The sequence below is a fragment of the Mesoplodon densirostris genome, chromosome 12 (genome assembly GCF_025265405.1).
Source record: "Mesoplodon densirostris isolate mMesDen1 chromosome 12, mMesDen1 primary haplotype, whole genome shotgun sequence".
NCBI classification, from domain to species: domain Eukaryota; kingdom Metazoa; phylum Chordata; class Mammalia; order Artiodactyla; family Ziphiidae; genus Mesoplodon; species Mesoplodon densirostris.
Genome location: NC_082672.1, coordinates 23,091,139 through 23,116,241, shown reverse-complemented (window position 1 = coordinate 23,116,241; position 25,103 = coordinate 23,091,139). Strand labels below are relative to the sequence as shown.

Sequence of the window (25,103 nt, the reverse complement as noted above, 5' to 3'; positions counted from 1 at the left end):
AAGTGGGGTTTATTCCAGGAATGCAAGGATTCTTCAATATACGCAAATCAATCAATGTGATACACCATATTAACAAGTTGAAGGAGAAAAACCATATGATCATCTCAATAGATGCAGAGAAAGCTTTCGACAAAATTCAACACCCATTTATGATAAAAACCCTGCAGAAAGTAGGCATAGAGGGAACTTTCCTCAACATAATAAAGGCCATATATGACAAACCCACAGCCAACATTGTCCTCAATGGTGAAAAACTGAAACCATTTCCACTAAGATCAGGAACAAGACAAGGCTGCCCACTCTCAGCACTCTTATTCAACATAGTTTTGGAAGTTTTAGCCACAGCAATCAGAGAATAAAAGGAAATAAAAGGAATCCAAATTGGAAAAGAAGAAGTAAAGCTGTCACTGTTTGCAGATGACATGATACTATACATAGAGAATCCTAAAGATGCTACCAAAAAACTACTAGAGCTAATCAATGAATTTGGTAAAGTAGCAGGATACAAAATTAATGTACAAAATCTCTGGCATTCCTGTACACTAATGATGAAAAATCTGAAAATGAAATCAAGAAAACACTCCCATTTACCACTGCAACAAAAAGAATAAAATATCTAGGAATAAACCTACCTAAGGAGACAAAAGACCTGTATGCAGAAAATTATAAGACACTGATGAAAGAAATTAAAGATGAAACAAATAGATGGAGAGATATACCATGCTCCTGGATTGGAAGAATCAATATTGTGAAAATGACTCTACTACCCAAAGCAATCTACAGATTCAATGCAATCCCTATCAAACTACCATTGGCATTTTTCACAGAACTAGAACAAAAAATTTCAAAATTTGTTTGGAAAAACAAAAGACCCCGAATAGCCAAAGCAATCTTGAGAACGAAAAATGGAGCTGGAGGAATCAGGCTCCCTGACTTCAGACTATACTACAAAGCTACAGTAATTAAGACAGTGTGGTACTGGCATAAAAACAGAAAGATAGATCAGTGGATCAGGACAGAAAGCCCAGAGATAAACCCACGCACATATGGCCAACTTATCTTTGATAAAGGAGGCAGGAATGTACAGTGGAGAAAGGACAGCCTCTTCAATAAGTGGTGCTGGGAAAACTGGACAGGGACATGTAAAAGTATGAGATTAGATCATTCCCTAACACCATACACAAAAATAAGCTCAAAATGGATTAAAGACTTAAATGTAAGGCCAGAAACTATCAAACTCTTAGAGGAAAACATAGGTAGAACACTCTATGACATAAATCACAGCAAGATCCTTTTGGACCCACCTCCTCGAGAAATGGAAATAAAAACAAAGATAAACAAATGGAACCTAATGAAACTTCAAAGCTTTTGCACAGCAAAGGAAACCATAAACAAGACCAAAAGACAACCCTCAGAATGGGAGAAAATATTTGCAAATGAAGCAACTGACAAAGGATTAATCTCCAAAATTTATAATCAGCTCATGCAGCTCAATAGCAAAAAAACAAACAACCCAATCCAAAAATGGGCAGAAGTCTTAAATAGGCATTTCTCCAAAGAAGATATACAGACTGCCAACAAACACATGAAAGAATGCTCAACACCATTAATCATTAGAGAAATGCAAATCAAAACTACAATGAGATATCATCTCACACCAGTCAGAATGGCCATCATCAAGAAATCTAGAAACAATAAATGCTGGAGAGGGTGTGGAGAAAAGGGAACACTCTTGCGCTGCTGGTGGGAATGTGAATTGGTACAGCCACTATGGAGAACGGTATGGAGGTTCCTTAAAAAACTACAAATAGAACTACCATATGACCCAGCAATCCCACTACTAGGCATATACCCTGAGAAAACCATAATTCAAAAAGAGACATGTACCAAAATGTTCATTGCAGCTCTATTCACAATAGCCCTGAGCTGGAAACAACCTAAGTGTCCATCATCGGATGAATGGATAAAGAAAATGTGGCACATATATACAATGGAATATTACTCAGCCATAAAAAGAAACGAAACTGAGCTATTTGTAATGAGGTGGATAGACCTAGAGTCTGTCATACAGAGTGAAGTAAGTCAGAAAGAGAAAGACAAATACCGTATGCTAACACATATACACGGAATTTAAAAAAAAAATGTCATGAAGAACCTAGGGGTAAAACGGGAATAAAGACACAGACCTACTTGAGAATGGACTTGAGTATATGGGGAGGGGGAAGGGTAAGCTGTGACAAAGCGAAAGAAAGGCATGGACATATATACACTACCAAACGTAAGGTAGATAGATAGTGGGAAGCAGCCGCAGAGCACAGGGAGATCAGCTCGGTGCTTTGTGACCGCCTGGAGGGGTGGGATGGGGAGGGTGGGAGGGAGGGAGATGCATGAGGGAAGGGATGTGGGAACAGATGTATAGGTATGACTGATTCACTTTGTTATAAAGCAGAAACTAATTTAAAAAATAACATAAAAAAAAGAAAAAACATTTCCAGATTCACTTGGGTTGCTGAAGGTTGTGTTTAAGAACTACAGGGAAGGAAGGCATAGGAAACCATCTTAGCAGATGTTCAATAACTCTTGATCTCCTTACTCCTGATTCAGAGGCCTATGTCTGGTCTCAGAGAGAGCCAGAGCAATGGATCATCTGTATGCCTGATTACCATTCTCTCACTGGTTATGTCTCATATTCATGCTCCCCAAGTTTCAGAGTGGGTTTCACAAGAATGGACTTTGAGATGATGACATGTGTGCAGAAGGTTTACTGAAGAATGCTCTCAGGAGTTGACACTGTAAGGAAATGAGGAAAGTAGGACTGAGCAGATGAAGAAACACTTGCAATGTGGTTGCAACTGAAGTCTCCATCAATCCCAAGGGTTTCTCCAGAGCTGGAATGGCCATTTAGAGTTGTTCTGAAATAGGATGGGAGCAGGCCTTTTAGCTCTGCATCAGCCAGTTTCTGGCCACATATCCCTTCGCTCTGGGAAGGGACACAAGCTTGGGTGAGGCATTTCCCTGCAATGGAGGGCTGTGTTCGGTGAAGAATATATGCATTCCCACCAGCCAATGTTCCCAGCAGCAGGGGTATGGTGCAAAGGCAAAGGGCCATAGCGTTCACCACCCCAAGAAGAGAGCTCTGACTCAATCAGGTTACTTCCACTAAATAACAACACGTCATTAGGCATGACCTTCTCTACTATACCTACTCATGGCCAGTTTCAGCTGGTGCCCTAAGAGCTTGTTCGGTCTGTTGAAGCCAAGTAAATTGGCCTGCTTTCACCCAAAACATAAAGCAAGGACTCTAGCAAAATTGGTACTTAAATGTTTATAGACTCATCTTCAGTACAACTTCTCAATAACAATCACATCAACAACAGTAATAAAATAGTATTTTACGTTAATTTGGTACATACAGTGCTAGGTACCATGTTAAATACTTCTATTTAATCTATCTTACTTAATCTTAATTGCAACCCTATGAGATGTGTACTGTTATTTTTATATTACAGATGGAAAATTGAAACCCAGAAAAAAAGACTGACAAATGTAATTAATATCACATGACTGATAAGTCATGGAACTTAGAGTTTCACATTCCATCACTGTAAGAACTTTACTAAACTATCTACACAACTTGACTTATTACTAACCATATACTACTTGACACTTGAAGAGTACTCTGTTGACTTCTTAATTTTAAATGTAAAGTTAGATCTACTGTGTTACAAAGATTGCAAAATTGACGTTATACTTATTCAAAGCTCATATGATCTTAACTCTTTGGAACATTGTCAAGAACCATGAGACCAGTGTAAAAGGTTTTATGTTCTGGTAGAAATGGAGTAATGAGGATTGGATATTCTTTTCTACTTTCTGCATAACAACAACTAGAAAACTGGATCATAAAATGTAACCATCGTTGTAAAATATGAGATAGCCATTGGAAAACAAGCAGCACAGGACTATAATCACCGAGAAGAGGGAAGCAAACCATGGGAGACTTGAGCACAAGAACTTACTTCCTCGAGGCAGTTTTCAGGCCACTGATCAGGAAGTGGAAACCCTAATAGAGCCCAAAGTCCTCACTGAATTTAGGAACCAGAGGCAGGATCTGAGGAGGCAGAGATGGCTAGAATTTGGAGGGCAGTGTACTACTGAGGTGGGAGCTAAACAGAGAGAACTTCAGAGGTCTGCAGGGGGTTCCACTTAAGGCTTTGACTGAGTACTGATCTGCTTATGCATGAGAAGAAACTTCCCATGGCTAGAGAAAGAACCACCCACTAAGATTTAAAGTACAATCAGGGCTGAGAGTAATTTGTGTCTCCACAGGAGAGTGGAAAGACCTTGTAAAGCAATGTGTACCCTGTAGAATACTTAGAAACATATTATTTGAGTTGTGAGCCTAAATACGCCATATTCTACAAGTTAATCTAAACTCAGCTTTGCAGTGCTTTGATCAGGCCTCAAGGGTATACAACTGATTCCAGTGACCTACCTGCATGCCAGAACAAATTCTAACACTATTGAAAGTATGACAATACAATACAGCAACCAACAAGTCAAGCATCCAGTATTAAAAATTATCAGTTATATAAATACCAGGAAAATATAACCCATAATGAGGAGAAAATTAATCATTAAAAAGAGACATAAAAATGACAGAAATGATGGAACTAGAAAATAGGACATTAAACAGCTATTAAAATATACTCCATCCTCAACATCACTCATCATCAGGGAAATGCAAATCATAACCAGAATGAGAATTCACCTCACACCTGTTAGAAGGGCCATCATAAAAAGACAAGAAATAACAAGTGTTGGCAAGGATGTGGAGAAAAGGGAACACCTGTGCACTGTTGGTGGGAAAATTGGTGCAGCCTCTATGGAAAACAGTATGGAAGTTCTTCAGGAAATTAAAAATAGAACTATCACGTGATCTACCAACTTCACGTCTGGGTATTTATCTGAAGGAAACAAAAACACTAACTTGAAAAGATATATGCACCCTTATGTTCACTGGATCTGTGTTTACAATAGCCAAACATGGAAACAACCTAAGTGTCCATCAGTGGATGAATGAATAAAGAAAATACAGAATATATATGCAATAGAAAACTATTCAGCCATAAAAAAAGAAGGAAATCTTGCAGTTTGTAACATGGATGGACCTTGAGGGCATTACACTAAGTGAAATAAGTCACTGAGAAAGACAAATATGATATGATCTCACTTATAACTGGAATCTAAATTTTTTTTTAAAAACTGAATTAATAGATACAGAAAACAGATTGCTAGTTGCCAGAAGTGGGACATGGGAGGTAAGTGAAATGGGTGAATGGGGTCAAAATGTACAAATTTCCAGTTATAAAATAAACAAGTCATGGGGATTTAATGTACAGAATGGTGTCTGTAGTTAATAATAATGTATTGTATATCTGAAAGTGGCTATGACAGTAAATCTCAAAAGTTTTCATCACAACAGAAAAAAATGTGTAACTATGTGTGGTGATGGATGTTGACGAGACTTGCTGTGGTGATCATTTCACAATATACAAAAATATCAAATCACTCTGCTGTATGCCTGAAACTAAAATAATGTAATGTTATTTGTCAATTAAGACAAAAAGTGAAATAAATATATATATATTCCATCTACATTTACAAAGGTAGAGAAAAATATGAACATGATGCTCAGAGAAATGGAAGACTAAAAAATGACCCAAATAAAACCTCTATAGCAGGGCTTCCCTGGTGGCGCAGTGATTAAGAATCCGCCTGCCAGTGCAGGGGACACGGGTTCAATCCCTGGTCCGGGAAGATCCCACATGCCACGGAGCAACTAAACCCGTGCGCCACAACTACTGAAGCCCGCGCACCAAAAGCCTGTGCTCCGCAACAAGAGAAGCCATTGCAAAGAGAAGCCTGCACACCGCAACGAAAGTAGCCCCCACTCACCACAACTAGAGAAAGACCATGCGCAGCAACAAAGATCCAACACAGCCAAAAATAAATAAAATAAAGTAAAATAAATACATTTAAAAAAAAAAAAACCTCTAGAGCAGGATTGGCTCTGGAAAGATTGGCAATTTTTTTCTTAAAGGGCCAGATAGTAAATATTTGGGGCTTATGGGCAATACGATCTTTACTGCAAATATTCAACTCTCACAAAAGCAACTACAGACAACACATAAATGAATGAGCATGACTACATTGCAATAAAACCTTATTTTACAAAAGGAATGGACTGATCCATGGACAACAAATAGTTCACTGACCCCTGTCCTAGAGATAAAAATATCAGAAATGAAAAATGCCCTGAATAGGATTAGCTTCAGATAAGATTCTGTACAAGATCAGGGAAATTAACATAGTGACTATTCACAATGAAACACCATGAGAACAATGATTTATAGAGAGAATCAGGTATGTTTGGCAACATATCAAGCAGTCTTGATATATATACATATTCTTAGTCCCATAACAAGAGGTGAAGGAGAAAGAAAAAATATTTGAAGAAATAATGGCTGATTTGTTTTCCCAAATGTGTTAAAAACAAGTCTACAGATACAGAGAGCTCAACAAATTCCAAGCAAATGAAGAAACTGAGGTTTAGAGTTGTTAGATAATTTTGCCAATGTATTTTCATTACAAGCTATGATTCAAATTCATGTTTGCTGTTTAAAGAACCCGAGTTTTTACTTATTTGGTAGGCTTCCTCTCAAACTTGATAGAATGACTCTAGTCTCCGTAATAAGAGCAAAGCTCATATTTATTGAGAAGCCAAATATGCATCAAGCACTGCACTCCATGTTATCGCATATATTCTCTCATCTAATTACAGTATCTCTATTAGATAAGAATAATTTTCCTCATTTTACAGATGGAAAAACTAAAACTCACAGTTAAGACAGAATGTTTAAATAACAACCAGTAACGGTAGAAAAAGACATGAACTCAGGTCTTCTGGATTTACAGGCTGTGTTTTCCTATAGAGCTTGGCTATATGGATGGAGTATCTGAAAAAAGAAATAAAGCATATGTATTATATAACTAGATACCATGTATTTTAGGAATATTTAAAATACAAACTCATTGATAAAGATGGAAAACAAGGCCTTCAATTTAACCATTAGGTCAAGTAATTACTGGCATCATAAAAATTACTGACAATAAATCTCAGAGCTAGTACAATAGCTCCAAGTATGGTTATAAGACTTAGAATTTTAAAAAAAGCATAGATTGTGAAATTATTTACAAATCATAGAATCCAGTCTTTTCATTTTGGAGAAATGGAAACACACCCCAGAAGGTTAAATAACTTGCCTAAAATAACATCATTGGTTACTGACCCTTTATTCAAAGCCATTCCCAATTCCATTACAGAAAATATAAATTATTCATGCAGAAGGATAAACCCAATTTTGGCAGGTCAGGGATTTCAATGAGATGTGAATTGGTTAAGGATTGTGATTTATGAATTGAGGCAGCTATCCAGATTGCCTTATCTCAGCTGTCCTTCTGTGAAGCACACTGTTGTGAGCACCTAAATTGACCTCTAGTCCATCCCATTCAACAGTCATTGGATAGCTCATGTGGAGGAGGGTAAATACTGTAACAGTGCAAAACTTATATAGAGATCATTTCTTCTTGTTTGACAGATATAAAATAACCCAAGATAGTTTACGACACTACTCTGAAGGATTTAATGTCATGCCTTATTTTAAGCAAGTTCTCAGCAGTATACACATCAACTACGTGCATGTATACAAATGTACATATGTACATACATACAACACAAGCACACATGCTCTTATGTAAGCCCTATGAAGGCAGGGGCCACAACGTTCTTACATACTACCAATACCTTACACAGCAGTTGATACTGTAGGTGCTCAATATTTATTGTATGAATGAGAAAAATGTGTGAATAAGCGCAAACACATAGAAAAGCATAGATCTAGAACAATACATATAATTCAATTTTAAAGTACTAATTTAGAGCAGATTATTAAATAGTAATAATAATTAATGTATGGATTGATTTTCATGTGTAAGCTGTCATGAATAGTGCTTTTCTACACTTTAAATTTATTCAATACTGTCTTGGGTTCTGCACAGAATTAAAGGTTTATCCCCCTTCCAGGTTAGACCACAAAGGTCTTAAATGTTTTTAATCTCAGAAATTTTAGGACATCAAGAATATGTGTCAAAGATTATATGTGACTTCCAGGGTTTAGATTAGTACTGGAAGATAACAGCCATCAATAAATGCCAGCAATTTGTGTGTATGTGTATAGTAGTAGTAGCAGCAGTAGTAGTGCTAAATCTGAGCTTACCTTCACCCCACTATCTGAAGTTAAAAGCTTTAAGCAAGTTTGAGCAAGTAAGCTGGTATGGTTGGCTCAAATTTTTGGTCATTTACTCAGGAAATTGATAGAGGTGTCCTGGTCATTTTTAAAAATCTTTGAGGCTTGGAGAGCAGAGGTAGCTTTTAATGATTAAATTTACTCAAAGCCCACTGGGGTTCAATCCCACTAGTCCTTGCTGAGCAAAAGTCCATATCTTGCCATCTTAGTAATAGACCCTAACAGAAGAGACACGCCTCCCAAATAGATTAAACAGAGAAGAAGAGAGAGACACTGAAAATAGACATGGCATTTGCATGTTATTTATCCTTCCCTGAAACATTCTTACTCTGGCCAACTCGAAGTTTCTTTACATTGAAGAAAGTAGTGGTTCTTCCTTGTTTAAGAAAGATTATTAATATATATTAATATTACTATATTAATATTATATTAATATATAATATCCTGTAGTCTCCACAACAAGGAAAAATGAATAGAAAACAATTGATGGTTCAAGCTCTCATTAAAGACAGGAGGAATAGTCCTCCAAATGCTTTAATAATCCACATGCAACAACCCTGTGAGGTAAATACTATTGTCATCCCCAGCTAAAGAAGCTGAGATTGAGATAGTAAATTTTCCTGAGATCTCAAATCTAGCCAAATGGTGAAACCAGGACTCCAGAGCCCCTGATCCCAGATACCATGTGGTCATTTCGCCTTACACTGAGGCCAAATGGGAAAGAAACATTAGCTAAATTCATTCTGTGGAGTCCTTCATGTTTCTCAAGTACTCTCCCAGCATGTATTATACTTGGTTAGCTCTCTTCATGGCCTTTCATATTCACAATGAGATCTGGCCAGGAGCATGGGATAAGGGCCAAGCTCTGCAGAACCATCCAGCTGCTATGTGCCCTGATAACTCTCTGAGCTCTTCTCAGGAGAAAATAAGAATGTCTGAGCTTATTTCCCCTTCATTCCCTGTGTTTCAGGATCCTAGCAATCAACCTATTAATATCCTCAATAATATCCTTTAGCTTGTCATTTAACAACAACTAATTCATTCACTGTCAGTCCCTACCTGGTTTTGCCACTTACTAACTGTAATTTTGGATAAATTGCTTAAACCCTCTAAGTCTCATCTGCAAAATAGATCTATAAGAGTACATACTTTACGGAGTTGTAAGAATTTAGAGAGATAATTTGTTTAAAACACTTAGTAGCAAATAGAAACCGTTGAATAAGCATAATGCATTATTATTAGCTTTTAACTACAGGAGAGTTCTTTTCCCATCTGTTCTAGTCCTTCTCATGTTCCTTTCAGGGCTCAATGTAACAGCACACAAGCCTGACCTCAAACTTTAGTTCTCATAAATCGATTCTAGGATTCTCTATGAAAGAAAGTACATATCCATGATTCTCAAATTGCATTTTCAAACAGCCAAGATTCTTGAATATTAGATTTATTCAATTTATGCCCCCAGTCATGTGGTAGATTGTAAAATTACTGCAAATTCTTCATCTTTCCACATCCATGCCACTGGAATGTGACTTCAGATCTTCCCACTAAAAGGTGGAATCTAAGTTTGCAGTGACACTTGCTTTGGCCAGTGGAATGTTAGCAATCATGAATCAAGCAGAAACTTGAAAAGCTCTTGCACATTTGGGCTTTTCCATTACTTGCTACTTTGGGAACTCTGCAATCACCACCATAATAAGAAGCCTGGGTTAGTCCCCCAAACGACAAGAAACATGTGCCATAGTCACCCTTATCACTCCACCCAAAGCCTGCCAACCACCTGACATGAGTGAAGTCATTCTAGATAATCCTCCTGGCAGCTTATCTGCATACTGACCACACATACATGTGAGAATCCAGCAGAGGTCAACTGAGCCAGCCCAGATAAGGAAAAATAATCACCCAAACCATAAGCTAAATAAGTGTTTGCTGTTTGACCATTAATTGAGTGGCTTGCTATGAAAAAAATTCTTAACTGATATAGATATTGGTACCAAGGATCAGGGACTACTATAACAAATATGTTTAAAAAAACATGACATCATCTTTGGGACCAGGCAGGAGGCAGAAGGTAGAAAAGTAACAAAGAAACTATTACTAATGTCAGGGAAAGCAATGAGAAACTATTAGTGAAGGCTGGAAAAGCAGTGAGGAAACTACTGTGACAGGCTGGAAATATGGTAACCTTTATTATATGTAGTGAGACAATTAGCACAACAGTCACCTGTAATAACTTGGAAGGTAAAAAATGTATTAATTAAATGTTGGATTTGACTAAGGAACATCCCAGAGAGAATACTAAAGGTAACAGTTTGGTACTCCTGGCCACATTTTATAAGGTATAAGAAGAGAGAGATTACCTAGTGAAGAAGCCTAGAAATGAATTTGCAAAGAAAATTTGGGGAAAATATAGAGGGATCAGGACTTGCTACACAGGAATTCCTTTCCTTTTTTTTTTTTTAATCCCTAGTGTTGGCCAGTAAAACTTTCTCATGTAAAACATGGTTTGAGGGTTAAAAACAAATCATTCATGTGACTATAACAGCCTTGATAAGACCCAAATACTTAAGGCATAACTAATGATCATCTCAATCAATTAGACAAAAGTTTTCTAAAAATCTTAAAAGCATGGTCTCAGAGAAGCTTAATCCAAAAATATCAGCAAATAAATAAATAAATATCTGTAAAATAATTGTGGGTACAACATTTTTTTCCAAATTAATTGCATTAAATCTAATACATAGAAAATTCAAAAAGTGATTAAGAGACTTGTACAAGTAAAAGAACTACTAATTTCAATTAAAATAAAATAGTGGTGAAATTGTAGAAACGACTTCTGGGGCCCCAACTTTCTTCTAACAAGAAGCAGTTTGAGGAAGATAATCAGCTTCGAATATAGCCATTCTTTTAAATGCAAAAGGGAAGATATTTTCAGCCAAGGACCCACTTCCATTAAGCAGTAGAGTACACTAAACTAGGGAGTAGCTTTCAGGGAATAGTACTATACCGTAATCACGGACCTTTTCTGACTCCAGAAGAGGAAGAACTGGCAACATTTCCCCTGCAAGATTTCAAAATTGTTATGGACCAGTGACAGTGTTGTGCCTCCTGTTGGAGTAGAAGCATCTATTGGAATCATCCTACCCCTTATCATCATTGTATATTGACTTTGTATGGAAAATAACTTTTCCTTTTGTTTCATTAGATTCTGGATCACCAAGAGTCACCTCTGAGCCACATCCAGATTTGCACATGAGACAAATCACAGAACCCTGGACTCAAACTTTAATGCTATAATTAGATGAGAGTTCTGACATCCTGGGATTAAGGTGAAGACATGTAGGAGAGATATGAATATAGGTGATCATAGGGCACACTGTGGTAGAATATAAAGTTGGCCACAGATTTTTTTCTATCCTTGTACCCACAGCTCTGCAACATGATTTTGCTGGTCCATCAAGACATAGAATCTATTTCTTGAATCTGGGTTGGGATTGTAATTCATCTTGCCTAATGTAACATCAGCAAACATGAAGCAAGCAGAGGCCTAAACAATGCTTACACACTGGGGATTGCCCACTTTTGCTGTTTGGAAACTTGCAATTATTAACATGTAAGGAAGCTCAGGTTGTCACCCTAATTAACAGCCCTACCAAGTATCATGCATGTGAGGCCAACCTCACTATCTTATCTGGTGAGTTCACCTTACATTTGGAAAGTAAAATTTGGCATACATCATTCATTTCTTAGCATCTTCCCCTTGGGAGCAGGTTGCCCACAGAGATCAATAGTTCTATCTGCTCTTTTCATGCATAAATCTTATACAGGAGGGGGGCGCTCCATGCTGGAAAGGCAACCATGATACAGCATTGAACTAGCCTGCACCTGTGTCTGCCTGAGAGTCATGCTTTCCCAAAGAGTTAAGCTATGTCCCTCTTCCAACCACATCTTTATGGTAGTAAGAGTGTAACAAAGGTGACATTTTGGCGCCCATCTGCCTTATTCCTTTGTCTTATGATTCAGTCGGGTCATAACCCATAAGAGGAAGACCAGTATTATTTATTTTGCCTCTCATAGATCCCAACAATGGAATGATGCTGCATTTTCCTCTTCTTCACATGCAATTAAGGTTCAAGACAATTTCATTCATCTCTGGAAAAACACAGGAAGAACTCGGATGATTTTTACAAGTCTGACACTTGAATATATTTGTCTAAACAAAAACATTTACTATTGTACAATGGTAGAAGTCAAAGCAGGATTCCTCTCATGCAAATGATGGTTTTGGCTTTTGGATACCCCTTCGAAGGAATCAACACGTAGTGAACCTGGAATTCTGTTTCACAGAAGATGAGAATATATACCGATTTCTCTTACTCAACAGTTCTGAGGGGTGATTACATTGCCCATTTTTATTTTTTCCTATCCAGTACAACAGTCTGGTTCAAAAGGCTACTGCCTCTTGCTCATTGGTTATAACTACATGTGTTATGCAATCACTTCTCCACTTGCTGACAAGAGCAATGAAGTCAATTGGAGTTATCACTTTCACAGATTGCAAACAAAACAAAGATGAGAAAAGCAGATGAAGAAATCAAGTTTGATCAACCATTAGCTGAATAGTGTTATAGGTGGCTGGAAGGTAGCAAGCAGATGTATTATCAGTTAGAAGGCAGCCACTTGTTCTTGGCCCCTGCTCCTTCTCAGTACCCATAACCATCTCTAGCAGATGATGTGTCTACTGAGGACAAAAGAAAGGGAGGGTGGGGGCTTCCCTGGTGGCGCAGTGGTTGAGAGTCCACCTGCCGATGCAGGGGACATGGGTTCGTGCCCCAGTCCAGGAGGATCCCACATGACGCGGAGCGGCTGGGCCCGTGAGCCATGGCTGCTGAGCCTGTGCGTCCGGAGCCTGTGCTCCGCAACGAGAGAGGCCACAGCAGTGAGAGGCCCGCGTACCGCAAAAAAAAAAAAAAAAAAAAAAAAAAAGAAAGGAAAGGAAAGGTGGGATTATTCACAGGATTTATGCTAGATCCAGGTCTTATCTTGGTTAGCAGTATCCTATCTTTTTCCTTAGAATCAAGATCTAACTGCAGATTTTTCCATGTCTGTGGTAAGTATTCATCAAAAAGACAAAGATAGTAACACATTAGTAATATTCAGTGATGTAATAGCTATCATAACCTGCTTCACAGTTCCATAAACTTCCCAGAAATCAGTTTTATTCCATGGAAGTAAACAAGAAAGAATCAGGAATATTTCCCACATACTTATCTTTTCAGATATACCTAAAAGGAAGCCAAAAAAAAAAAAAATCACTTGACATTTCAGAGAAAATTCTAAGCTAAAGAGTCCACTGCTTTACGCACAGGCATTTCTTAGGTAACTAGAGGCACTGAGTGTCAGAACCCTTGCCGGCCTGGCCTCCTGCTTTACTGGCACTCCTGTCTGGCTGGCTGGCTATGCTGACAGTGTAAATCAAGGGATTATCAGATTGACCACATGTCCTACTCTTTTGTTTCTTTGTTTTTGTTTTGTTTGGGGAGGGAGAGAGGAAAGTTGACTGGAGCCCCAGAGATCTATGAAAAAAAAAAAAAAGAAAGAAAAGGAGGAGGGGAGAGAAATGTGCAGTGATAAGTGCTTTCTGTTGTAAAAGTTATGACAGAAAATAAGAGTTTGATTCTAGCAGAAACAAACTGGCAATGTGGGTCAAGGATTAACCCACAGGGATGCTGGGATAACATCTCCTGAGACATGTCTCTAAATTACATCAAAAACTTCTATGAAGGATGTGTAAGTATCATACAAGCAGCAGCAACAACAATTGTATGAGTCCTATCTGTTATTTTAACCTGATTTGCATGAGTGCTGATGAATAAGGTCCTCTACATGTATGGAGAATAATATATATATCAACCATTTACTTCAACATATTCTGAATTTAAATAACTGTAACTAGAATAATTCAGGAAGTACTTTTAGCTGTTGGTGCTTTAAAGCTGATCGTTCTCTCAATTTGATAATTGAGAAGAGAAGCTGTAATGACAACTAAATAAACATTATTTGCTTATTAAGATAGTGTGTATACTAATGAATTTAATGTTGGATTTATTATCCAATATTTTAGAAAGGTACTAGATATACTAAGATTACCTTGATTTTATTGCAGAAGGATTAGAGGGGTAAGGGATATTAATTAAATTCAAAGTTTTTTACAAGTTTCCAAAATTATTTATGTCATTAGCAACAAGTCCCTATTTGACTTGCACTTCATATTTTCAAAGTGAAAAGGGTAAGAAATCTCAAAATGCAGGATTTGAATTTGGCTTGATGATCTCTAAGTTTCTGTCTTCCTTCAAAACTTTATGAATCTTAAATTTTTTAAAATGTGATAATGAAAACATACTTTAAAATATCCCCCTTTAATATTTGTTTTCAAAAGTTTTTTTTTTTTTCTCCTAAAACTGTAACAGATGAAGCCTCCCACTGTGATCGGTCAGTTCCACACCCTTTTCTTTGGATCGGTCCGAATGTTCTTCCTCGGGGTGTTAGGCTTTGCAGTCTATGGGAATGAGGCTTTGCACTTCAGTTGTGATCCAGACAAGAGAGAAATAAACCTCTTCTGTTACAATCAGTTCAGGCCAATCACTCCACAAGTAAGTATTTCTGTGTGCACAAATGTAAACCTTACTCCACACCAGATAAAATTGTTTTCTTTTTAAATGTAAAATAATGTCATAATAAGATGAAGAATATTCTAACAGGTATTATTTCTAGAATAATTACCTTTTAAAAATATTAGCTGTATATTTCAGGTAAATTAATTTGAGTTGGTCAAGAGTTTCTTCCAAGTCCAGCATTCTATTATCTATTGATGTTAGAATTATACTCCAGGCTTGTAATTAGAAATGGAAATTGAGTAGATACTAAAATAACATATTTCATCATTATTAGTAATTGGTAGGTGATGACAGTAAAATATGACTACTTTTCACAAATACTAAGTGTTTACAATTTTAAACTCTAAACATCTTGGTAATTAAATGAGATTATGTCCAGCATTACCACCTTCATTATATTAATTTTATCCTCATAAGACTTACAAAACTTAGAATTTTTAAATTAGCCTCTATTGAGGGTCAGTGAATTATTGGGGGTTTTTTTAGTGAATTTTTTCATTACGTGTTGACTGATTTGACTAAGATATTTCTGACATACTTTAGGTGTTCTGGGCATTACAACTAGTGATTGTCCTGGTTCCTGGAGCTATTTTTCATCTTTATGCTGCATGTAAAAGCATCAATCAAGAATGCATTCTTCAAAAGCCCATCTACACTGTGATTTATATCCTCTCTGTTTTATTAAGAATTAGTCTAGAAGTGGTAGCATTTTGGCTTCAGATTCACCTCTTTGGTTTCCAAGTAAAACCTCTCTACCTGTGTGATGCTGTGTCTCTTGGGAAAAAATTTACTACTATAAAATGCATGGTGCCAGAACACTTTGAGAAGACCGTTTTTCTTATTGCAATGTATACATTTACTGTAATTACAATAGTTTTATGTGTTGCTGAGATTTTTGAGATAATATTTAGAAGATTATGCTTTCTAATTAGGCAATGACCAAAAGGTTGATTACCTACTGTCATGCCACAATTATTTATCAACCATTTTTATTTAGTTTTATCTCATTCAGTGAGTATCTCAATTTCAAACATAAATATCTGTTCTTCAAACTAACCTCACTGTGTCTAAAATTTATGTCTAGTATAAAATACAATACTCAGTTCTAAGGCAGGGATTCTTGAACAAAACCTTTGTTCCATTTTAATTTTGTCACACATTAGGAAACATACATGGAACTAATGTTAACTCTTTTTTTTTTTTTTTTTTTGCGGTACACGGGCCTCTCACTGTTGTGGCCTCTCCCGTTGCGGAGCACAGGCTCCGGACGCGCAGGCTCAGTGGCCATGGCTCATGGGCCCAGCCGCTCCGCAGCATGTGGGATCCTCCCGGACCAGGGCACGAACCCGTGTCCGCTGCATCGGCAGGCGGACTCTCAACCACTGCGCCACCAGGGAACCCCAACTCATTTTTAAATAGTACTTTTACAGAGTTCTTTCATATACAACATCTTAATCAATCACAGTATTTTATGGCCAGAGAAACTTTTATTAACTCTTTTACACAGAGTAGAAAAATGAGGCTCAGGGAGATTAATATATGCAATCCTAGGATTCAGCTTTCCTAACTATAAAGCTATTTCCCTTTCCATTTAACTATGCAGCATAAATTTTGAGGATGTAATTATTGTTGTATTCATGTAAAATATAACTTATTTAAGTGAAAAAATTGTCAATTAATTATTAAAAGAGTCATTCTATAATTTGATGACTAACTTGAAGAAATGGAGCACTTACATTTTTAATATTATACTCATACTGTTTTCTTGAAATTTTTAATATTAAATGATATGGTAATGTGGCCACCAAATAAATAAAAAATGCTATGGAAAATACTGTGCATGGTTTCCTTGTTGCTTGTTGGAAAAAAAAAAAACCCTCTGTGCTCATAGATATCCTACAACTATAGTTTCTATATTCAAGACTATTGAAATAGTAAGTTATATTTATATTAAGCTAGACTTCCTAAATAGCTATGAAATGATTTCAAAGGCAAGTTTTTAAACTTTTTATTTTATAAAGGAGTATAGCTGATTAACAATGTTGTGATAGTTTCAGGTGCACAGCAAAGCAACTCAGCCATACATATACGTGTGTCCATTCTCCCCCAGACTCCCCTCCCATCCAGGCTACCAAGAACATTGTCAAAGGTAATTTTATATTAATTCAGTGCATTTCTTTTTATCTGCCTGTCTTACCAAGAATCATGTCCATATGATATCATTTAAAAACTTTATGTATGACTGCCTTATACTGGTCCTTTATTAGGGAAATAAGTATAGTCAGTCAAAAACTGAGGTTTTCAATTTTTTTCTTAAGCATTATTCAACCTATGGTTGATATCATGAATTTCTACATTAATTTTTAAGTCATTGAGGCTTTCTCCACAGAAAAGCACAAGAAAAAGTCCAATTTACCTTCATTCAACAAATAGTTGCATAGTATCGATTATTAAACATGTACCACATTAAAAGTTCAAATACAAAGATAAACAATATGTAGAACCTTTATAAGATCATATTCTAGTGAGGGGCACAGTGACATGACAAGAGGCTAGGGGCTGTTGGAAATAGCCTCCTCTGAAGGGAAAGACTATTTGCTCATTGTTTTTGTTTAGAATTACTGGCCCTTAGTGATAATAAGCAGCAACAATGTCTAGTATGTTTTATTCTTATTTTTAAATTATCTGTAGATAATTTACCCTTTATTGCCTGTACCTAGGGTGGACTGCTCCTACCAATTCTCCCACAAACACATACATCTTCAATATGGGTCATATTTTCCTGCATCTTTAGAAGGCATGTAATTTTTTATTGGATACCAGACATTGTGTGTTTTACCTTGTTGGATGCTGAATATTTTTGTCTTCCCATAAATAATTCTTAAATTTTATTCTGGGGTACAGTTAAATTACTTGGAAACAGTTGATCCTTTGTACTTCCTTTTAAGCTTTATTAGATGGGACCAGTGTAGCCCTTACTGAAGGGCTAATTTTGCCCCGTTACTAAGGCAAAATGTTTCTGAGTGCTCTATGAGATGCCTCTTTAGTGCTTTGGAGATGGTATCTTTCCACCATTCTCAAATTCTTGAATTCCTTCCTCAAGGTGGTTGACTCATTGTCTTAGTCCATTTGGGCTGCTATTACAAAGTACCTAGACTGGATAGTTTATAAACAAAATAAATTTATTTTTCATAGGTCTGGAGGATGGAAGTCTGAGATCAAGGTGCTGGCATGTTCAGGTTCTGATGAGAGCCGTCTTCTGTGTTACAGACTTGTCATTGTATCCTCACATGGTGGAAAGAAGGCCAGAGAGCTCCCTAGGGTTCCTTTTATAAGGACACTAATCTCATTCATGAGGGCTCCCTCCCCATGACCTACTTACTTCCCAAAGGTCCCACCTTCTAATACTATCACATTGGAGGTTAGGATTTCCAAAATATGAATTTTGGGGGACACAACATTCGGCCCATTGCACTCATGGTTACAACAGAAATTGCTGTAGCTACAGGAAACAGGTTTTTGCTGTGCCCAGGGAAAGAAGGGAGAAGGAGAAAAAAGACATTCTTCTTGTTTGCCTCTCAAGATTTTTCTAAGGGAAGATCATTTTTTTAAAAAACCAACAGACTTCCCTTAATATCATTGCCCATTCACAGGCAAACAATTTGATTTATTCTTATGCTGATTCATCCTAGGACATTGTCAAAGTATGCTCCTTTTTAAGGGGATTTCTACCCTAGCTGCTGGAAAAAGTAACTATTCTCAGTTCTGTGTGAATCTTGGGTATTGTTTCTTTTAATCCTTTCAGGTAGCTCATTTTCTGCAAAGATGTTTAAAGATGTTACACTGATCAGGACTCAGTTGAAGACCCTTTACAGATCTCTGGAGCTCTCATGCTTTGTAGCTTCTCCCTCACAGTAGTCTGTCCTATGAAAACTAGCCTCTTTAGCCCTGGACTCTCTCTCCTCAACTCACAAGGAGGAAGGATAGCATTTCTAAGCCACTAGAGGAACCCTGGTCACCCCTGCTTCTTTTAAGTACACAGTCCATATTGTTATGTGTAAAGATTCAGATCCTGTGAGAGTTGGTTTGGACAGTCTTTTCAATTCCTTAATGATCTATATTATTCTATGATTTCATTTTGTTAGTAACTATATCAGGATTGTTAGCACACAGCTGTATACTCCTGGATAATAAATGCTACATAAAAATATAGCATTTATAAAATATAAGATATTTAAATATATGGAATATAGTTTAAAATATAAAAAGTGATTTTTCTAACTAAACTGCAAATGTAGAAAAAATTAATAAGAATGTCAAAGCTAAACAAATAACTAACCACTTGAAAATATATTTAAAGTTATTCCATAAAAAGTTGTTGGGTCAAATAAGGTAATTCAACGAGAAGTTTTTCAGTTTGTTTATAAATGAACAACAGTCAGACTATTACATATTAAAACCTATAAGATATTGCCAAAATTGCAGTGCATGGCCAATTGACAGTGGAAAATATATTTCTTTTTAAAAAATAAACAATAAATGTAATTCAAACAGCAAATGTAAGAACTTCAAACTAAAACTAAGGAAAACAAAAATAATTTAATAAGGATAAAGACAGAAAGTAATAAATTAGAAAACAAACAGCTTACGATGGATAAATCCAAAATTGTTCATGAAAAAACTATGTGTGGCATATCAAATCAAGTGTGGAAGTATATCCTTATAAGATTTTATAATATATATGAAGTTATATATTATCACTTGAAGTACACTGTGATAATTTAAAGATGTATACTATTAAATACAAGACAACCAGAAAAACAAAACAACAAAAGTTTAGCTACTAAACCAACAAAAGAAATTAAAACATTCAATTAATCCAAAAGATGACCAAAAAGACAAAAAGGAAAAAAAAACAGATGGGACAAATTGAAAACAATAACAAGGTAGTAGAACTAAACCTAAAAATATCAACAGTTACAATAAATATAAAGATCTTAGCAATCCAAACCAAAACAGGGATTTCTGACTGCATTTTTTTTTTTTCGGTATGCGGGCCTCTCACTGTTGTGGCCTCTCCCGTTGTGGAACACAGGCTCCGGACGCACAGGCTCAGCGGCCATGGCTTACGGGCCCAGTTGCTCCGCGGCATGTGGGATTCTCCCGGACCAGGGCACGAACCCGTGTCCCCTGCATCAACAGGCGGACTCTCAACCACTGCGCCACCAGGGAAGACCCACATTAAAAAAAAAAAATCCAGATCAAATTATTAACAAGACCCCACTTTAAATATTTAAAACATTTTAATATTTTTACAAATAACAATAAAAGTGGAAAAAGATATATCATGCAAAGAGTAAGCATCAGAGAGCTGAATTAGCTGTATTAATATGAGAAAACTCAAGAAGATTTCAGGGCAAAGAATAATGATGGGGATAAAAGAGACATTTCACAATGTCATTAGGAAGCATAACAGTTATAAATGTGTATGCCACCAGTGCCAAAATAGAAGAAGCAAAGCCTGCTAGAACTGAAAAGAGAAATAAATCCAATTATAATTAAAGATTTCAACATTCCTCATCAGAAATCAATTGACAAAGTAGAACATCAGGAAGGGAACAGAACACTTAAACATTACCAATAAGCAACTTGAACTAATTGATATTTAGAGAACACTCTTACTAGACAACAGCAGAATTTACATTTTTTTCAAGTGCAAGTGTAACATTCACCAAGAAAATTCATTTTCTGGGTCTTGATAAAGTCTCAATGACTTTGTTTAATTCACAATAGAATTAAACTAGAAATTAATAAAAATAAGATATCTGAAATATGCCCAAATATTTGAGAAACTAACAATACATTTTTATTAACCCATTGATCAAAGAAGAAATTACATGGAAAATTTTAAACTACTTTAAACACAATTTATCAAAATTTGTGGAAAGCAATTAAAACAGTTCTTGACAGCATTTTAAAAGTTCTATATATTATGTTAGAAAAAAGAATTTTTAGCTTCCATCTCAAGAAATTATTTTAAAAAGCAGTTTAAAAACAAATTACGTAGTAGGGAAATAAAAATAAGAGCATGAAACATTGAAATAGAAGACTGAAAGACAATAGAAAAATCAATGAAAGGAGAAGCTGGTCTTTGAAAAGATTAGTAAAACTGACCAATTTCTAGCTAGACAGATTGAGATAATAAAAGAGAAAATGAAAATTACTCATATCATAAATGAAAAAAGAAAGAAACATCACAACAGAACATTTAAATGATTATAAGGAAACACCATGAATGATATTACACCAATAAGTTTGATAGTTAGATGAAATGGAAAAATTCCTTGAAAGACACATATTACTAAAAACTGACTCAACAATAAACAGAAAACATGAATATCTCTATACCTATTAAAGAAATTGAATTTAAAATCAGAAGCTTTCCCAGAAAAAAAAATCAGGCCCAGTTAGCTTCATTGAATTCCTTCAAATGTTTAAGAAATAATACTTCACAACCTCTTTTAGGAACTAGGAGGGACTATTTGCCATGTCATTTAACAAAGCCAGCATAAACGTGATATCAAAACTTCTTAGCAAAAATAGGCTATGTAATCCAGCAATATATATATAAAGATAATACATCATGTTCAAGTGGGGTTTATCCCAGGAATGAAAAGTTTTTTTAACAGTCGAAAACCAATTAATGTAATTCAACTAGATTAATGGAATAAAGGAAAAAAATCACCTAGTCATCCTAATAGATGCGGATTAAAGCATTTGATTACATAACATCCATTTATAATGAAACAAACAAACAAAAACCCAAATCTCTCACTGTAAAACGGAAGTAGCTAAACTTGATAAAAAGCATCTAAAAATACCTACAGGAAATATCCTATTTAATAGTGGAAGAATGAATAATTTCCCGTATAATCGGGAAAAAAGGTAAGGATGTGTACTTTTACCACTTTTGTTTAGCATTGAACTGAAGGCCAATAAGACTAAACAAAACAAAAATTATATATATATTTAACATATACTTATTCAATAAATGCAGTAAGACAAAAAAATAGAAGATATACAGATTAGAAACGAAGAAATATTATCTTTAGTCACAGACATAATCATGTAAATAAAAAATTCTAAAGGATGTGCTAAAAGTTACTAGAATTTGTAATTAAGTTATCAAGATTAAAATTTCTGTAGAGCAATAAAAAATGAAATTTAAATTTTAAAATAAGATTTATAATATTATTCATTAAGTATGAAACAGGTAGAGATAAACTTTACAACAGATGTGCTAAACCTGTACAATGAAAACTACAAAATGGTGTTAAGAGAAATTATAGATGTTAGGGCTCCCCTGGTGGCTCAGTGATTAAGAATCATCTGCCAATGCAGGGGACACAGGTTCGAGCCCTGGTCCGAGAAGAACCCACATGCTGCGGAGCAACTAAGCCCGTGTGCCACAACTACTGAGCCTGCGCTCTAGAGACCGTGAGCCACAGCTACTGAAGCCTGCACACCTAGAGCCCATGCTCCGCAACAAGAGAAGACACCGCAATGAGAGGCCCATGCACCGCAATGAAGAGTAGCCCCCGCTCGCTGCAAATAGAGAAAAACCCACACACAACAATGGAGACCCAACACAGCCAAAAATAAATAAAATAAAATAAATAAATTTATTTTAAAAAAGAAATTAAAGATGTTTTAAATAGGTGGAACAATAAACCAAGTTCATGGTTTAGAGGCCTTAATCTTTTATAACTTCAGTCACTCCAAATTGATGTGTAGATCCAATACAGTTCCAGTCAAAATCCCAGAAAGCTTTTGTAGAAATTCATAAGCTGCTTTTAAATTTTATATGGGATACAAAAGACCTAGAATAGCCAACATGGTTTTGAAAAAGTAAAAGTAGACGACTTACATTACGTATTCTCAAAACTTACTACAAAGTTACAATAATCAAAACAGAGTAGGGTTGGTATGCAGATAGGCATGTTGATTACAGGAACAATAGAGACCAAAAATAGTTCAGCACATATATAGTTGTTGTTTTTTTTAAATTCTCCAATTTAATTCAATGGTGCTGGAACAACCAGATATCCATGTTGAAAAAATAAAAAGCAATTTTTTACCTCTACCCCTGTCTCAGCCATGGATGTGTAATGGACCTTGGTCTTCTCTTTCAGTCTTCTGCTAGTAACTGCAGGGAAAAAAAACAACTCTATTTTAGGGGATGCTAAACAATCAGAATGTGAGTGTCATATACTGGAAGACAAATTTCTACCATAGAGAGTGTACCCAAAAGAGACAGCTATAGTATATACTACCTTTATTACATTGGTTGAGCCCTGTCGTTTCCCATCAAAATATTGGTGACCACAATTAGAACAGAAAGTTTTGCTGTGAGAAGACCACGAGTACACTGGAGTCCAGGGAATGGTGCAGAACATTTAACTTTTCCCACCAAAACACCAGTCAGTTCTGGTCTCTCTCCCTTTTCTTCTTCCTGTGGTTGCTCCTATCCCCTATCTCTGCCCTCCCCTAACTTGCCAAGATTCTAGCCCCAACCTGGAGGGTGATATCAGGTCCTTCAGCAACTGATCAGAGTTGGATGGAAGAGAGTTAGGTCTTTCTTCATAGCAAAATATCAGTACATTCTTAATTGTAAATCATCAACTGGAAAAATCAACTTCATGTTGTTAATATTTACTTTGTTTACACTCATACTTACTAGCTGTGACCTGGTGCAAGTTAAATAAATTCTGTGTCTCATTTTTCTTACCTGTAAAATAATGGAAATGATAACACCTTCTTTGCAGGGTTGTAGTAAAAATTAAATGAGTTGATTTAAAGTCACTAGAAACATGCTCGATACACAGTAGATACTTGGCAAACTGCTAGCTAGTTATTATTGCTTTGTTGTGGCAGGGAAGAGGTGAAACAACTCATATTTGGTGAACTTAACTTCAGTAGCAGGAAGTGCAGTTTCTGACCAAGGCAATCAGGCTAGAGGGTCTGACTTGAAGAGAGTGGAGAAGGCTTAAAACATCAGCCATGTACTGATGATTCACTAGGGCACTGGCCCTCGAACTTGAGTTGAGATCTTGTTTCTTGGAGATGGTGTGATTCCAATGAAAACCAGTTTTAAGATGAACTCTCAAAACTGGGGAGTGAGATAAAATAAAGAAATAAAGATTAAGGTTACTGGAGGAGGTAAATAAAGTGTAAAGTCCTGATAGCATGGGCTGGAGAGGCGAGAAAAAGAACTGATGACGTCACTGATGGTAGAAGGAAAAGTTGATGCCTACCTACAATGGTATGAGTCCGCAGCATTGAGCAAGAACTACAACCTGAACGCCTTATCTGTGCATTGACAAGATAGTAACTGTCAAATGACTTTGCAAATCGCTCATTACTCTCCAGAAACAAACGATCTACAAATTATTCATTCACTAGTGTATACGCTCTCCAGCTCAGAACAAAAGCTCAATTTTCTTTAAGCTTAATGTGTTAGTATTTATGTTGAAAAAATATCTGGTTGTTTTATCCAATGTGCTCATACAGAAGAGTGTAATTTAAAACTGAAACACATCATCTCTCATCTTACGCAAGAATTAAATTTAAAGTTTCTGAAATTAGAAAAGCTTCTATGGACGCTATTAATATAATCTGAGGTACTGGAAACGATAATTCCTGAAGGATACCAAAGGCAATTCATGTCTTTACCTTTTCTCCCAATCAACAAACATTATTTTCTTTTTGTTTTTCCCTTTCTACCCATCCTTCAGCCACAAAAGGCGGGTAGAGGCTGGAAACAGAAGAGAAATAAAACAAAATCTCTTCTCCCTCCGGCCAGCGGCCAGCAGGGAGCGCTGGTGCCATAGGCGGTATCACAGCCAAGCTGCTCCACCCACTCTGGGCTCTATAGCTGCTACGAGCCAGGCGCGCTGAGGTTGTCCCTGCTGGGAACCCGTAGTTGCCTCGATCTCGCGGAGCAACGGGAAAATGGGTGGGATTTGCCTGCGCGTTAGTGCGCGCACCCTCCCAGACGGAA

The 25,103-nt window shown here is 36.4% G+C and overlaps 1 protein-coding gene across 1 annotated transcript; it reads left to right on the top strand.

Moving 5' to 3' along the window:
• Positions 1 to 14,117: 14,117 nt before the first annotated feature.
• On the top strand, positions 14,118 to 15,982 carry GJE1 (gap junction protein epsilon 1). The gene is made up of 3 exons (XM_060114344.1): positions 14,118 to 14,156; positions 14,837 to 15,019; positions 15,587 to 15,982. Exons 1-3 carry the CDS (start codon positions 14,118 to 14,120, stop codon positions 15,980 to 15,982), a joined length of 618 nt encoding a protein of 205 aa, XP_059970327.1.
• Positions 15,983 to 25,103: the final 9,121 nt, after the last annotated feature.

What these genes read in the sequence shown, in the direction of transcription:
- GJE1 (XM_060114344.1), top strand. Translation starts at nt 14,118, where the DNA reads ATGTCTCTAAATTACATCAAAAACTTCTATGAAGGATGT. An exon ending in AAAACTTCTATGAAGGATGT is followed by an intron (nt 14,157 to 14,836) that starts GTAAGTATCATA and finishes AAACTGTAACAG; the next exon opens with ATGAAGCCTCCCACTGTGAT. An exon ending in TCAGGCCAATCACTCCACAA is followed by an intron (nt 15,020 to 15,586) that starts GTAAGTATTTCT and finishes GACATACTTTAG; the next exon opens with GTGTTCTGGGCATTACAACT.